The sequence below is a fragment of the Podarcis raffonei genome, chromosome 2 (assembly GCF_027172205.1).
Source record: "Podarcis raffonei isolate rPodRaf1 chromosome 2, rPodRaf1.pri, whole genome shotgun sequence".
Lineage (NCBI taxonomy): Eukaryota > Metazoa > Chordata > Lepidosauria > Squamata > Lacertidae > Podarcis > Podarcis raffonei.
Genome location: NC_070603.1, coordinates 121,385,190 through 121,402,032, shown reverse-complemented (window position 1 = coordinate 121,402,032; position 16,843 = coordinate 121,385,190). Strand labels below are relative to the sequence as shown.

At 45.6% G+C, this 16,843-nt stretch overlaps 1 protein-coding gene across 1 annotated transcript in view; it reads left to right on the top strand.

The window, feature by feature from the left end:
* LOC128408830 (uncharacterized) overlaps positions 1 to 16,020 on the top strand; it is a 46,546-nt gene extending 30,526 nt beyond the window's left edge. The window contains exons 10-13 of the mRNA XM_053378852.1: positions 5,824 to 5,935; positions 9,259 to 9,341; positions 11,499 to 11,625; positions 12,812 to 16,020. Of these exons, the coding sequence (XP_053234827.1) occupies positions 5,824 to 5,935; positions 9,259 to 9,341; positions 11,499 to 11,625; positions 12,812 to 14,421 (1,932 nt within the window). The 3' untranslated portion in view covers positions 14,422 to 16,020. The remainder of the gene's footprint in view (positions 1 to 5,823; positions 5,936 to 9,258; positions 9,342 to 11,498; positions 11,626 to 12,811) is intronic.
* Positions 16,021 to 16,843: the final 823 nt, after the last annotated feature.

Here is a 16,843-nt window from a genome sequence, read left to right as displayed (position 1 = left end):
GGCCATTCCCTGTGTGATAGGAATTTTATGGTTTTAAATATATGGCAATGTTCATAAGTGTACCAACCAAGCACATACATAGATCAGCACAGGAAGGCCAACCTGGAACCATTTTGATTCCTAAACTGACCAAATGTTTTCTCTGCAAGGTCAAAATGGAAAAGCCTCCCCATTGTCTTTTCCTTCACAAATTCTGTCTTAAGGGTATGTTTGTGTTTGAATAGGGTGTGAGCCTGTGACCTGGCCCAGGAACTAAGTATTTATCATTACAAAAGACTGGCCAGGATACCCAGGAAATCCAATCAAGTAACCTGCCAGACAGGAGATAAACGAAAACAGGAGAAAAAACAATATTAAAATTTCTGTTTTAGACCGCCTTTTCTGTGATGTAGGTGTGATGTATCTGAAGGGTGGTCTTAAGTTACACCCTTTCTGTGATGTATGTATGGTGTTTCTGGGGGTGGTCTTGATCTGCAGGATGGCAATTTCAAAAGTCTTTATAAGGCCTTGCACACCATTTTTCTGGGTCCCTCCTTTCTCCTGCAGGTGAGGGGAGCACCCTGTTGCAACAGATCAATAAAGGCCAAGCCTACAGGCTGCTGTTTTGCTCCAAGTAATCCTGATTGGTGTCTTTGTTTTTTGTCCAAGGGAGCCCTTGGATTTTTCCGTTAACACCTGCAGGGCCTTTTCCCACCTGGCCTTGGGAGCAGGGACCATAAGAGACTCCTGGGAGGCTGGAGGCCATTGCCCTGCTATGAGTCCTGATGAACCCAGACTCATTGGAACAAACTCTGGGTTTTTTTAATAGTTTTTCATCTGTGGTGTTTTACGTTTTTTTGTTTTTTATTTTGTTTTTGCTCTCTTGGGTGTGGGATAAACATTTAGTTAGCGCTGGGGACTAGTTTAATTTCAGAATAATTGTGAATAGTTGTTTTTAGTTAGTTTCTCCTGTTTTATTGATTTATTGTATAGTTTGTGTTCTATTTTGAAGGGGAGAGAGTCAGGGCTTCCTGGCAGTCGGCCCCAGCCAACAGAATGGCTAGGGCAGGTTACACAGGTGGGGCGGGGGGGGGATGCACTGGCACACCTGATATCAGTGAGGAGGAGATACACTAAGACCAGACCATCTTATTACCGAGGAGGCAGGTTTAGTCATTGTTTCAAGACTATCCCTGCCTCTGGGTCATAGCTGTCAACTTTCAGATTTTTAGGACGTTATTAGCTTACACCAGGCATCTTACTGAGAAGACCCAGTTTCCTGAGTGCATGTTCTGGAAGTTGGGCAATAGGGACAGTAGAGGATTCCTTTTGGTGCACCAACCTCCCTGCTGCACCAAGGATTCCCTGCCTGAGTTGCTTCGGGTAATGGCGGATGTTCTCCGGGAGACACCTAGTTTGGTTGTCCTAGGGGATTTTAACATCCATGCCAACACAACCTTACAAGGGGCCACTCTGGACTTCGTGGAAAGCATGGCCTCCATGGGGCTGTCCCTGAATAGGCTTGGCCCAACTCATAGTCGTGGACATGCCTTAGACCTGGTGTTCACCTCTATGGATGTGGGTGATCTAAGTAAAAGCGAAACAAAAGAAGTTCCATGGTTGGATCACTTCATGGTGCAACTGGACTTCTCCGCGACCCTTCCCTCTGCAGGGAGGTGGGACCGATTCTGATGGTCCTTCCCCACCACTTAATGGATCCAAATGGTTTCCAGAGAGAGTGGTAGGGGATGTTTTATCCCATGTTGACAGCCTTTCAGCTGATTCCCTGGTGGCCTGCTGGAATGCAGAGTTAACTAGGACTATCGACTGTCTAGCTCCAAAGGGCCCTCTCCGATTGCATGGAGCCCGGACAGCCCCATGGTTTCCCCAGAGCTGCGGGTCATGAAACATTCTCTGAGATGGCTAGAGCACCAGTGGTGGAAAACGCAGTCTGAATTGGACTGGACACAGGTTAGAGCTCCACGTCGAGCCTACCAAGTGGCAATAGCGATGGCGAAGAGGACTTTCTTCACCGCCTCTATTGCATCTGCAGTAAACAGTAGCAGGAGACCCTTTCAGGTGGTTCGCAATCTAACAGAACAACTTTTGCCGTTGGGGCCTGGTAAGGACCCCACAATTTCCTGCAAAGTACCGGTATTTTACAAATAAAGTGGCTCAGATTCGGAAAGAGGTAGACTCCACCATGGGAACAGGGCCGGGGTGGGAAAGTGCTGGAGTCCTGTCTAGTCAAGTTGCATGTGATCAATTCCAATGTTATCTCTGAGGATGTGGACAAGCTGCTTGGACAAGTGAACCAACCACCTGTTGATCCTTGCCTATCCTGGCTCATAAAAGCGAGCTGGGAAGGGCTGGGTGATGGGCTCTGCGGTGTGGTGAATGGTTTCTTCTGTGAGGGAGCCTTCCCAGACCCATTGAAAGAAGTGGTTATTAAACCGCTTCTTAAAAAAATATATTTGGACCCAACCAATATAGCCAACTATTGCCCAGTCTCAAATCTTCCATTCTTGGGCAAGGTGATTGAGCAGGTGGTTGCATAATAATCATAATCATAATAATTTATTTATACCCCGTCCATCTGGCTGGACAACTCCAGGCATGCCTGGAGGATGCAGACCATTTGGATCACTTCCAATCAGGATTCAGGCCTCATCATGGGACTGAAACTGCCATGGTCGCTCTGGTCAATGATCTCCAGCGGGCTAGGGATAAAGGTGAAAGTTGTTTCCTAGTTCTGCAGGATTTCTCAGTGGCCTTTGATACCATCAACCATGACATCCTTCTGGACCGTCTAGAGGGGCTGGGAGCTGGGGGCACTGTTATACAGTGGTTCCGCTCCTTCCTCCTGGGCCGTGTTCAGAAAGTGGTGGTGGGGGATGAGTGTTCAGACCCCTGGGCTCTCACTTGTGGGGTGCCTCAGGGTTCTGTCCTCTCCCCCATGCTTTTTAATATCTATATGAAGCCGCTGGGAGAGATCATCAGGGGGTTTGGGCTGTGTGTTCATCAGTATGCAGTTGAGCTCTACCTCTCTTTTAAATCAGAAGCAGAGGAATGGAGAGTGGAAACAAGGAAACTCTGGCAAGAAAAATCCCTTCAGGCTCCATTTACTTCTGCCTCCCTCCCAGGAACCTGCAGCTTGTTTAAACTTCTGAGTTCTGCAAAATAATTTCAAAGATCTGTGATCCTAGAAATGACCTGAGCTGGGGCTCCCCACCTCCAGTACCCATTAAGGCTGGGATAGGTCAGCTGAGTTCCTGGGGGTTTGGGGGGGGAGGGAATGAGGAGAAATGGATGGACCCCCCCAAGTGAGCAGAAAAGACAGAGCGGGGAGAAAAGGCAAGAAGGTCTTGACTGGAGGAAGGGAGGGGAAGACGACCGATGTGTTTCTGGGTGTCAGAAGAGGAAGAATATGCACAGCAGTCCTTTGCAGATTTAGTCCTAAGTAAGCTCCACTGAGTTCAATGGGATCTATTTTTAGGTCACTACTGTGTGAACCATGCCAGCCTTAAGAAAGGATAGAGGAAGCAGACAGATTAATTTGGAAACAGAAAAATATATTTTAAAACTGTTGGGGACCGTTGCAGAGGGGATGCCCTATTTGAGCTCCAGGGGCAGGAGAATATCTGGGGCAGAGGAATCCCTGCAGCTTCTCTGAGGCTCCCTTTGCTTCTCCCTCCCTCCCTCCCAAGGAACCTGCAGCTTGTTTTGCCTTCAGAGCTCCTCAGAAAGGATGAAAGTGTCTGATCCTGCAAACATAGCAAGGATGGAAGGGGGAAGATGGACGGTTGACCTGGTCAGGCTGTCTCCCACCACCTTTGAATGTTCCCTCCCAGGACCCTCAGAGAGATCTGGTGAGTTGCAGGGAATGGAGAGGGGGACCTGGGGAGATGTTGGGCGTGAGGAAGCCCCCTTGGCAAGAAAACGAGGAAGGCTGCAGGGCCAGAGCTCTGGGCTGGCAGAGATAAAAGGTAGACAGAAAAGGAAAGGTTTTTAATGGTGGGGTGAAAAAATTCATTTTCAGGCAGCACTCTTCCTTTCTTCTCTGGTAGGGATCAGGAGAAAGACACCCCACTTTTACCATGAAAACTGTGACTGGGAGCTCCACGCATAATGAGGCTTCCACAGCCTCCTTAGGATCTGCTTTCAGGTCACTAATATGCCTACCATTCCCTGAGGGCTGGAAGGAAGACCTGCTCCCTGCTGCAAGGCCCATTTCCACCTGGCCTAGGGGGCGGACCCCAGACTCACCTTGAACAGCCTAAAGAGGCTCCTGGGAGGCCACTGGGACATTGCTGGAACAACTCTTGGGCTGGGGGCAAATGGCAAAAATGTTTTATAATGTTTTAAACAGTTCTAGTTTTGGTTCCCCTGTTTTGTTTTTGTCGAGTTGGTGTTAGTTAAATGTTTAGGGACGCAGGCGACGCTGTGGTCTAAACCACTGAACCTCTCTGGCTCACCAATCATAAGGTTGGTGGCTTGAATCCCTGTGATGGGGTGAGGCCCCGTTGCTCTGTCCCAGCTCCTGCCAACCTAGCAGTTCAAAAGCACGCCAGTGCAAGTAGATAAATAGGTACCGCTGCAACAGGAAGGTAAATGACGTTTCTGTGTGCAATGTTTTCCATCACGGTGTCCCGTTGCTGTTTAGTCATGCTGGCCACATGACCCAGAAAGCTGTCTGTGGACAAACACCGGCTCCCTCAGCCTGAAAGTGAGATGAGTGCCACTACCCCATAGTCGCCTTTGACTGGACTCAACCATCCAGGGGTCCTTTACCTTTACTTTAAAAGTTTAGTTAGGGTTGGTGGTTATTTTAGTTTGGGTATAACGGTAAAAACTGTTCCCTCCCAGGACCCCCAGAGGGATCTGGTGAATTACAGAGAATGGAGAAGGGGAGATGTTGGGAGTGAGGAAGCTCCCCTGGCAAGAAAACCGGGAAGGTTGCAGGGCAAGAGTTCTGGGCTGTGAGAGATAAAAAGTAGAAAAGGAAAGGAATGTTTTTCAATGGTGGCATGGGTGGGGGATTTTTGGTGGGTGGGCAGGACTTTTGTTAGGGAGGCAGAACCAGCATGATTGGTCAATTAGTTATGTATTTCTAATGTTTTACTTGATCTGGGGAGCTGCCCCCCCCTCCTTGGCTACGCCCATGAATGGTGGTGTGAAGAAAATTCTTTTTCAATCAGTTCCATAGCATAATGTTAGGTTGGGTCCTGAATCTTCTGACACTCGCTGGTAGCTGCAGCAATTGCCAGATGAGGGACTGAATGGACCTATTATGTTTTATTGTAATTTTACTGGTGTTAGCTGCCCTGAGCCCAGCTCTGGCCAGGGAGGGCGGGGTATAATAATAATAATCATCATCATCATCATCATCATCATCATCATTATTATCATTGCAGACACCGCATTTTACCAGTGTTCCTTTTTAATAATTTAGGAAATATTTGGGGGATCCTGACTGAAGGAGTGGCATCTGAAAGACTTGAGGAACAGAAGAAACAATGGAAACTGCGGCTTCATGTTGGAACCTACAGAAAGGAGGGGACCCAAATGCAGAAGTTGGGGAGGGAATCCACCCCTTCTCAGGTTAATGAAAATCAAATTCATATAGAGAAGTATGAATGTACTGTGTGTGGAAAGAGATTTCCTTCTCACTCAACTTTTACTTCACATCGAAGAGTGCACTCGGGTGAAAAACCATATAAATGCTGGGAGTGTGGAAAAATCTTCCGTCGGCGTGACTACCTTAATCAGCATCAAAAAACACATACAGGAGAAAAAGCTTATAAATGTTGGGAGTGTGGAAAAAGCTTCCGTCAGAGTAGTCACCTTACTTCGCATGAAGGAATTCATACAGGGGACAAACCTCATAAATGCTGGGAGTGTGGAAAGAGCTTCCGTCAGAGTGGTGGTCTTACTTTGCATCAAAGAACTCATACAGGTGAGAAACCTCATCAGTGCTTTGAGTGCAGAAAGAGCTTCAGTAACAGTAGCTCCCTTAATATGCATCATACAACCCACACAGGGGACAAACCGTATGAATGCTTGAAGCATGGAAAGAGCTTCCCTCAGAGGAGCATTCTCACTAAACATAAAATAACGCATGCAGGTGAAAAACCATACAAATGTTTGGACTGTGGGGAGAGCTTCAGGTACAGTGACTCCCTCACGAAGCATCAAAGAATTCATACAGGGGACAAACCTTATGAGTGTTTGGAGTGTGGAAAGAGCTTCAGTCGCAAAGACTCCCTTACTTTGCATGAAAGAAGTCACACAGGAGAAAAACCTTATAAGTGTTTGGAATGTGACAAGAGCTTCATTCGTAGTAGCCACCTCTCAAGACATAAAAGAACTCACACAGGGGATAAACCTTATAAATGCTGCGAGTGCGGAAAGAAATTCAGTCACAGTGAAACCCTTACTAAACATCACAGAACTCACACAGGGGAAAAACCTTATAAGTGTTTGGAATGCGGAAAGAGCTTCTATCAGTGTCGGCAGCTCACTAGCCATCAAAGAAGCCATACAGGGGATAAACCTTATAGATGCTGGGAGTGCGGAAAGAGCTTTAGTGACAGTGGCCACCTCACAAGACATAAAAGAACTCATACAGGGGATAAACCTTATAGATGCTTTGAGTGTGGAATGAGCTTTAGTCACAGTGAAACACTTACAAAACATCACAGAACTCACACGGGGAAAACCTTATAAGTGTTTAGAATGTGGAAAGAGCTTCTATTGCAGCAGCCACCTTACTAAACATCAAAGAATTCATACGGGGGACGAATCTTACGAATGTTTGCAGTGTGGGAAGAGCTTTTGTCACAGTAGCTCCCTTACCCGGCATCAAAGAACTCATAGGAAAACATCTTAGAAGGTTTTGGAGTGGGGAAAGATTTTCAGTCACATCAAGATCTCCTACAGGAAGCAAACCAAAGATTGTGCTCAGTGTTAGAATTTCTTTCTTTAGCTTTGTTTGATTTTAATCTTGCCTACCTCCCTCTGTTTAATCATAGGCTTTTTCTTGCTCTGAGGCCTTTTGAGTCCAGACTGCCTCCTAATGTCCACAGTTGAGTAGCAGCGATTTATGTTAGATTTTCTTGGTTTATTGGCTTCTGCTTTCATCATGGCACTTTGAACATAGGAAGGCGAAGAGTGGGCTTGCATTAGACAAGGAAAGGGATATTGTGTAGAAGAGGCAAAATAAAATATAGAGACACAAGCAGTTTCAAGTCCACCTTAAAGTCCAATGTGCACATCAATCTCTGACTTTTGTCTTCTGGGTTTCTGGGGTTTTTCCTGTTGTTGTTCTGCCTCTCACAGCTACAATAAACCTACGATTAAAATTATGGACTGGTCATTTCTTCATCAGAGGGCAAACGGGCAAATTTAGCAGGGGATCAAATACTCCCCCCCTCACTGTATATAAAAGCATCTCCCATTAAAAGGTTTCCTTCTATAGGGCTGCCTTCTGATGTCTTCCAAAGGTTATCAAGGTTACTCATCTCTTTGACATCTGATGATTGGGCATTCTACAGCGTGGATGCTACAACTGGGAGGGCCCTCTGCCTGGTTCCCTGTAGCTTCTCACATTGCGGGAACCACCCTTGGTGCTGGACCTCAGTGTCTGGGTTGAATAATGGGAATGGAGATGTTCCTTCAGGTCTACAGGCCATGGCCATTTAGGGCTTTAAAAGGTCAGTATCAACAAGTTTGAATTTTGCTTGGAAACTTACTAGGTCTTTCAGGAGATATTTGGAGGAAAGAACCGTGGAGCAGGATGAGTAACATAAATAAGGGGTTCACAGTGTAGCCAACAGACAGGAGGGGAGAGAAACATAAAGCGGGGAATGAATTGTGCTTTTCTGGTTGAAGAAAATTAAATTCACAGAGAGGATACAAAGTATGACTGTTGAAGGTGTGGAAAGAGATTTCCATATCATTCAATGCTTATTTCACATCAGTGTGCACTTGGGTTAAAAACCATATAAATGCAGGGTGTGTTATATATATATGATACCCCGGCTCTCAATGGTCACTGGATCTTGCATGGGGCACCTCAGAGGAGAGGATCCTATACTCGGGGCCTGATCCTGCAAAGCTTTCCAGACAAAATCGGCTTGCCACTGCTCCCTCTCTGCCCGTAGCAGCCAAGAGTGTTCATGCCTCTCGGCTCCGCAAGGGTTAACTAGAGCCATAGAGCCCAAATTCCTAGAGCGAAAGGGAAGTCCAGAGGAGGAGCTTCCGTTTCCTGTCCCGGCCTGCCTTTCTTTTTTTCCTTCCTTCTTGTCGGGGGCGCTGAGTTTGCCTCCGCCCTCCTTGTCCTCCCGGGGGATCTCCGGTTGTTTCTCCGCCGGGAAGGCTGCCTCTCCTCCTGCCGCCTCCGGGTCAGATGTGGGAAGGGAAGGAGGAGGGAAGGAAGGAGAAGGGAAGAGCTGGGACTCCCATAGGGCAGAAGAGGAGCCTCCTCGGAGGACGAAGGCCAGGCGGACCCCGCGCAGCTGAACCCGAGAGAGTGAGGGAGAAGGTTTTTTTAGTAGAGAACGAAGGCCCTGCTCCCCTGCAGTGAAAATATTTCATTTTAAAATAAATTGCTGGTCCTTAATAATGTGTCCTGGACAGTAGCAGCTGTAGTTATTAAATGTTTTCAAAATATCTAAGCTCTTCCTCAGAAAAGTGTCCCTCTGCACTGAAAATATTTCATAGAAAAATGTCGGTCCCTCAGAATGTATCTTGTAATTATTTTAACTCATATTCAAAATATCTAAACCCTTTATCAGAAAAGTATGCAAGTGGCACACAGATGAAAATAAAGATAGAACACAGCTAAAATTCACAGAACCATGCAAAAACTAATAAAGGCATCGGTTTTAAATAATAAATACTGTCTCTCTCTCTCCCCCACCCTCCCTTCACTCCTCTCTCTTGCCTGCTGTGAAAGGTGCTGGGCAGGTTTGCACATTACTTTGTGGCTCGAATCCACAACCTGAGATTAAGAGTTTAATGCTTTACTGACTGAGTTATCTCAGCTGTCCATGAGATCCATTCCGTCCTTGCCTATTGTTTTTCTGTGTAGACAAACATACGATTAAAAGTTAATTTTTATATTACTATTTTATATTATTATTTCCATTTATATTATTATTTCCATACCTCAGCGTGTAATGTGCTGCTGATTTCTGTTTTATAATCTTTCGCTTGGGCAAATCAGGAACTTCATTTTCAATGTTTTCATGAATTCTTTGGCGACCTTCCCTTTCGTAGACACTGCAATGGCATCAGACCAACATTGTGGATTCTCCCTACATTACTCTGGAGAAGAAGTGGCCACCATGCATCCAGCTAAGGTAGGGGAAAGATAATCAGGGAGAGATGGGTCTGTACTTGTTACAGAGAGGGTTCTTGCAGGGGCCCGAATCTTGCACCTGTGCTTCTGAGGCTTCTGCCTCTGAGGAAGTGGGTTACTCGACTGAATTTTGCTCATGAAACCTTGAACATGACCTAAGAAGAGCCTAGCTGGTGGATCAGGCCATTAACCCACCTAGCCCAGCACCCTATTCCCACAGTGACCAAGCAGATGCCTCTGGGAAATTTGTAATCAGGAGCTGAGTACAACATGCCTCTTCAGGTGATTCCCAGGAACTGGCAGTGAGGTGTATACTGCCCCAAACAAGTGGAGGCAGCACACAGTCATCATGGCTGGTAGTCAGTTGTAACCTTATCTGCTATGAATTTGCCTAATTCTCTCTTAATTGGCGGCTATTACTGCATTTTGCATTAGTGAATTGCAGAGTTTAACAGTGAAGAAGTGCTTCCTTAATTTGTCCTTAATCTGTGCGCAGTTAGCTTCATTGGACAGCCTTGGACTGCTGTATCATCCTAGAGGAAGAAACACCTCCCTCTCTCCTATTTCTAAACACCATGAATACCTTTTTACATCTCTATCATATTTCCCCATAATCGCCTTTGTTTCAGATTAGTAATTCCTCATATTTTTCCAACCCATTAATCAGTGGTGCCTCGCAAGACGAAATTAATTCGTTCCGCAAGTTTTTTCTTCTTGCGAGTTTTTCGTCTTGCGAAGCACGGTTTCCCATAGGAATGCATTGAAAATCAATCAATGTGTTCCTATGGAAACCGCCTTCAGACCAGGTCCGGGGACAGTCTGTCCCCCGACCACTTCTGAAGGCTGGGGGGGGGGGACAAGGGCTTTTCTTCCCACCGCCAGCCTTCAGAAGGCTGTTCTGAAGGCTGGCGGTGGGAAGAAAAGCCCTTCTCCCCACCTCCCACCCCGCAAGCTCCGGGGACAGGAGGGCTTTCCTCCCGACTGCCAGCATTTTAAAAGCCCCCAGGACAGCGGAGACTTCTCTGCTGTCCCGGGGGCTTTTAAAATGCTGGCGGGCGGCAGCGCAGCGTTCGCTGCCGCCCGCCAGCATTTTCAGATCGCCCCGGGACAGCGGAAAAGTCTCCACTGTCCCGGGGGCTTTTAAGATGCTGGCGGGCGGCAGCGCAGCGTTCGCTGCCGCCCGCCAGCATTTTCAGATCGCAGCCATCCGACGGCTGCCGGTGGGGCGGAGAGACCTCCGCCCGCCGCCTGCCTTCGGAGCAGCCTTCCGAAGGCTGGCGGCGGGAGGAGGTCTCTCCGCCTCGCCGCCAGCCTTCGGAGGAGGTCCGAGGACAGTGGGGAAGACGCGCTGCGCTTCCCCGCTGTCCCGGAGATTTCCCTATGGGCTTTCGTCTTGCGAAGGAAGCCCATAGGGAAATTCGTTTTGCGAAGCGCCTCCAAAACGGAAAACCCTTTCGTCTAGCGGGTTTTTCGTCTTGCGAGGCGTTCGTCTTGCGGGGCACCACTGTATTTTGTTTGTTCTTTTCCCAACGTTTTCTGAATCTGCAATATTATTTTTGAGGTCATGCAACCGGATCCATACAGTTTTATAAGGGCAGCTGCACCATAGATTTGTATATCAGCACTATGATATTGGCAGCTTAGTTTTGAGTCTTTACCAGTGTTTCCTAAAATGGCATCAACCCATTTCACTACTTTCACACCCTGTGCCAATATCTTTACTGAGCTATCAGCTATGACCCCAAATGTCACTTTCCTTCTCAAACATCACCAATTCAGATCCCATATGCAGATGTGTTGTCAGGATTTTTTTTTGCTTGAAGGTGCACTATATAAATTTGCTTACATACATTTGGTTATGTCATTGTCTTTAATAATGTTTTCCACCAGATTCCCCAAAACAAACATGAAACTAACTAACCTGCAGTTTCCTGGAAACTAAATCCCTCTTGGAGGAAAGGAAACTGGGCAATCTCACAGACTCGTTACATGTTTTTGTTAGAATACTTGACTTAGAATTCTTAAACTAATGGGTAAATTCCATCGGCTTTGGGTGATTTCTGAACACTTAAGATATCCAGTTGCCCATTGCAGAGGAGAGGTTTCCATACCTTACTCTGGATGAACTACAAATAAGGGAATTGCTTTTGTTTTCCAGGGATCAATGAGCTTTGAGGGGGTGTCCTTGCATTTCACTGACGAGGAATGGTCCCTGCTGGATCCAGGCCAAAGAGCGCTGTACAAGGAAGTCATGATGGAGATTTATGAGATGGTAGCTTCTGTGGGTAAGGATCCTTTCCCCCTGGATCAATATCTAGTGAAGGTGTGAACTCCTGTTGGCCACTAGAGGGAGCGTTCTTCATTCCCCCTGTACAAAAGAACATATGAAGAACCTGGTTGGGTCAAAGCAAAGTTCTACATTGTCCAGCATTCAGATGCACACAGTCACACTTCTGGTATATGATTTTATAGACATCAAAGAAAAGACATATCGGTTAAGAGTTGCTTGCCTTGATTCTCTTTTATTCTGGCCATTGAGGTCTCTAGTTCTGATTGGGTGGGGTGTGAACTTGCTTTTTGGATAGGATTGTGCTTACAACTGCATGGCATGGAAACAAAGGCTGAAGGGGTCTTGTGTGCGCTGGTTGCAACTTACTGCTTGGGTCAGTCATAGCTTAATCACATAGCTTGCTTAGCAGTATACATGACAGAATGATGGTGTGGCAGATATTATGCATTATTATTCATTGCATTTAGTTGCTTTTTCGTGAAAGGTCAACTCAAAAGCAAGTTAACATAGGATGCAAAAATTAAGGCCACTATAATTTTTTAAGGTAAAGGCCCAAAGCCTGGCTAAAAAGAAATATTATTGCCTCTGTCTTAAAAGTAGCCAGTGATTGACTCCTGGGGAGCCTCCCTGGGCAGAGCATTGCCTAGGCGGAAGCCACCACTCGAAGCCCCATGCTTGTGTTGGCACACTTGGCTCCTTGATAGAAGAAGGGCACAGTGAGAAGGACCTCAGATGATGAATGTAGGGTGTGGGCTGATTCCTGAATGAAGAGATGAAAAGGCAACTGAAGACGAAAACTAACTGGTAGTCAGTGCAATCCCTGTGGCAAGAGCAAGAAGCTTCAGCCTTCCTTATACCACTGAGCCACAACTTAGCTGTTGCCCATGTTTGCTGGGGCTGATAGGAGTTGTAGTTCTGCAGCTTCTGGAGGGACAAAGATTCCCCATTCCTCTTATAAGAACTGGGTACTTTTAAAAACTTTTTTTAAAATAGAAAACCCTCTTAATCCACCCAAACTTGAGAAAGGGAAAGGTGAGGTATCTGTTGGATGAGGATGTTATGTGGATGATGTAAAATAAAAAAAAGTACAGACACAAGCAGATTCAAGGCCACATTAAAGTCCAGTATAGGCGGGTGTGCATTTTGCAGCATCTTACCAGCTTTTCTTTTTAAACCACCAGGAGATGTTTGGAGGATCCTGGCTGAGGGGGACCCATCTGAAGGGCCACCTGAAAGAGCTGAGGAGCAACAGAAGTTAAGGATTCAAGATGGAACCAACAGACAAGTGGGCAGACGAACGCAGAAGGCGGGGAGGGAACCCACTGCTTCTCAGGTTAACGAAAATCAGATACCACACACAGGGGACAAACCTAAAGAATGTTTGGAGGGTGGAAAGAACTTCAGTGACAGAGCCTACCTTATTTTTCATAAAAGAGGTCATACAGCAGAAAAACCATATAAATGCTGGGAGTGTGGAAAAAGCTTCAGTCGGAAAGAACACCTTACTCTGCATCAAAGAATTCATACAGGCGAGAAACCTCATAAATGCAGGGAGTGTGGAAAGAGCTTCAGGCACAATGACTCCCTCACTAGGCATCAAAGAATTCATACTGGGGAGAAACCTTATAAATGTTTGGAATGTGGAAAGAGCTTTATTCAGTGTAGCGTGCTCACAAGACATAAAAGAACTCATACAGGGGATAAACCTTATAGATGCTGGGAGTGTGGAAAGTGCTTTAGTGACAATGGCACCCTTACTCGCCATCAAAGAACTCACACAGGGGACAAACCTTATAGATGTTTGGAGTGCGGAAAGAACTTCAGTCGCATAAAGTCCCTTACTTTTCATAAAAGAAGGCATGCAGGGATAAAACCTTATGAATGCTCAGAATGTGGAAAGAGCTTTAGTGTGCGTAGCCAGCTCAAAAGACACATGAGAATTCATACAGGGGAGAAACCTTATAAATGTTTGGAGTGTGGAAAGAGTTTCAGCCGGAGTGGCCACCTTTTGCAACATCGAGGAACTCATACAGGGGAAAAACCTTATAAATGCTTGGCGTGTGACAAATGTTTCAGTCAGAGCGTTCACCTTACTCAGCATCTAAAAACTCATACAGGGGAAAAACCTTATAAGTGTTCAGAGTGTGCAAAGAGTTTCAGTCAGAATAGTCACCTCACCATACATAAAAGAACACATACAGGGGAGAAACCTTATAGATGTTTGGAGTGCGGAAAGAGCTTCACAGTCAGTTCGTCCCTTTCTAAGCATCAAAGAATTCATACAGGGGAGAAACCTTATGAATGTTTGGTGTGTGGAAAGAACTTCAGTCGCCTAGATTCCCTTACTTTTCACAAAAAAAGGCATACAGGGGAGAAACCTTATAAATGTTGGGAGTGTGGAAAGAACTTCAGTGGCTCCCTTACTCAGCATCTAAGAACTCATACAGGGGAAAAACCTTATAAATGTTCGGAGTGTGACAAGAGTTTTAGCCAGAGTGGTCACCTTACCCAACACCTGAGAACTCATACTGGGGAGAAACCTTATAAGTGCTCGGTGTGTGAAAAGAGCTTCAGTGGCTCCCTTACTCAGCATCTAAGAACTCATACAGGGGAAAAACCTTATAAATGTTTGAAGTGTGAGAAGAGTTTTAGTCAGAGTGGTCACCTTACTCAACATCTGAGAACTCATACCGGGGAGAAACCTTACAATTGCTTGGAGTGTGGCAAGAACTTCACCTACAGATATTCCCTTAACTCACATCAAATAATCCATAGAAGTGAAATATCTTAAGTTTGGAAGGTAGAAAAATATCCAGTGATCTCAAGAGCTCCTAAGAGAGCAAACCAAAGATTCTGCTCAGTTTTGGAATCCTCTTCCTTATCTCCAGCTTTTACAATAAACTACAGTAGACCTTTGGAGCCCAGTATGCCTTCCATTTTAGAGGAGAAAAGGTTTTTGCTTTCAACCTGTTTTTTCAGTATGGAAGCAGTTTGTGGGCATTCTTCTGTAAGCCAGCGTGAGGAACGGGCAGGAGTTTGAGTGGTGGGTAGGATGGGTAGTGGAAGATTTATAGTGAGGTTCAGTGCCACCCATGAGGCAAGAGGTGGTCGTAGAGGAAGAAGAAGAGTTTGGATATCCCGCTTTATCACTACCCTAAGGAGTCTTAATCTCCTTTCCCTTCCTCCCCCACAACAAACACTCTGTGAGGTGAGTGAGGCTGAGAGATTTCAGAGAAGTGTGACTGGCCCAAGGTCACCCAGCAGCTGCACATGGAGGACTGGGGAAGCGAACCCTGTCCACCAGATTACGAGTCCACCACTCTTAATCACACTGGCTGAAGGCAGGGGAGGGGTTGCAGTTTCTGAAGTGGAAGAGGTCCCAGAAAGAGTCCTGCCATTGGACTCTCCTCCATCCCTTCACCCACTGTCTCCACTGACAAGAGGGGCATAAAGCAACAGCAACAAGGGCCGCCTCTTTCCATTAGCACTTACCTGGACCCTGAGGTTATCTTCTGAGGCCCTTCTTAAAGTGCCGTCTCCATGAAAGGCCTGGAGTGTGGCAACGGGCCTTTTCTGCGGTGGCTCCCCATCTGTGGAATATTTTCCTCAGGGAGGTTCACCTGGCACCTAGGCACTTGGCAAAACCCTTTCTCCTTAACCAGGTTTCTGGCTGATTGACATCTAATGCCCTTTTAGAATGTGGGTTTTGGGGGGGGGGTGTTGTTTTTATTATGATTATATATTTTGTGTTGTTGTGATTATATCCTGTGAACCACCCTGAGTTCCTCCCGGGGCTGGATAGGGGTTCATTTAACCTTCCGTTTGCTAGTAAAACTGAATTACTTTGTCGCGAAATGACACATGTCTAGAAATGGTTTCACCAACATGAAAAGTTTGGAAAACTCTGTGTTAGTAGAAGACCCTGAAGTCTCTTGTGAGCCTGTACATTGGTATACGGTGGCCCCTGTTAGTCCACCATATTTTTTCTTTTAACATTAGCAGAAGTGTTAATTATATCCCTTGCTGATGTAACCGAGTGCTTTGCCAATAAAGAACTGAACTTCCTATTGTTTGTCCACGTTGGGCTGGGGCTCTGGATTATGAACAGAAATTTAGTTAATTAATTAATAAACAGCTTGGAAGAGAGCTTGCTTTTGAATCTTGTATGTATAAAATTTTATTGTTCCATATTTTTGCTTAGTTCCAGGTGGGGTGACTACTTCCCCATTTCAGTTTTCAAGCCTTTTTTATCTGCATCTTACCTATAGGCTCTGATATTTATCTCTCATCTCTTCTGAAATTACAAAATAATAATAAAATAGATTGATTCCTTGTAGCGGCTATGCTGCAGATTGTTCTTCTGAGTAAAATTTACATATCCATGTTCTAATTTATTTTGTGCACGTAATCATTTGTTACATATGCTGTTCCGTATTTCACCCTTCCCCAAGATTTATTCATGTGCTGTGAATTTTCCTTTGATGTAACCAGGCTGATATGCTTCATAGATGGAAATGCTTTACCTGGTAATCTGCTGACATACATTATATCTTTCCAAAGAGTGTAGCCTCTCAGATCACCCTCTTCATGGACGAAAGGTCTCCCTCAGCCCGTCAGGAAGACCAGAAATATTCTGGGTATTTGATAGCTCCTCTATTTGTTTCATTGACCAAGACATTGCTATTTGTTTCTGTTTCTAGTTGTCATGAAGTCTGGGTTGATTCTGTTTTTACTGCGTTTAACCCCTTACGAATAAATGCTGATTAAAAACTGCCATACCTTGGTTCTTGAATGGAATCCATTCCAGAAGTCTATTCGACTTCCAAAAATGTTCAAAAAGCAAGATATGGCTTCCAATTGGCTGCAGGAGCTTCCTGCACTCAATAAGAAGCTGTGTCAGACGTTCAGGTTCCAAAGAACCTTTGCAAACTGGAACACTCACTTCTGGGTTTGCGACGTTTGGGAGCCAAAGCTTTCGATAACTAAGCTGTTGAAAAACCAAGCTACGACTGTATAATAAACCTCAGGACTTTGTCAATAAACCACAACAGGGTAGAAGGTTCATTAATTTTCCAGACTTTTTTACATGTTAGTTAATGGGACACAGTTTCAGACTGCATGCTTCTTCACCTTCATGAGGGTTTCAAGTTTTATGCTTCTGAAATGTCCAGACTAGGGGAGGGTTCTCTGTGGGATATATTTGTGCTGCCTGT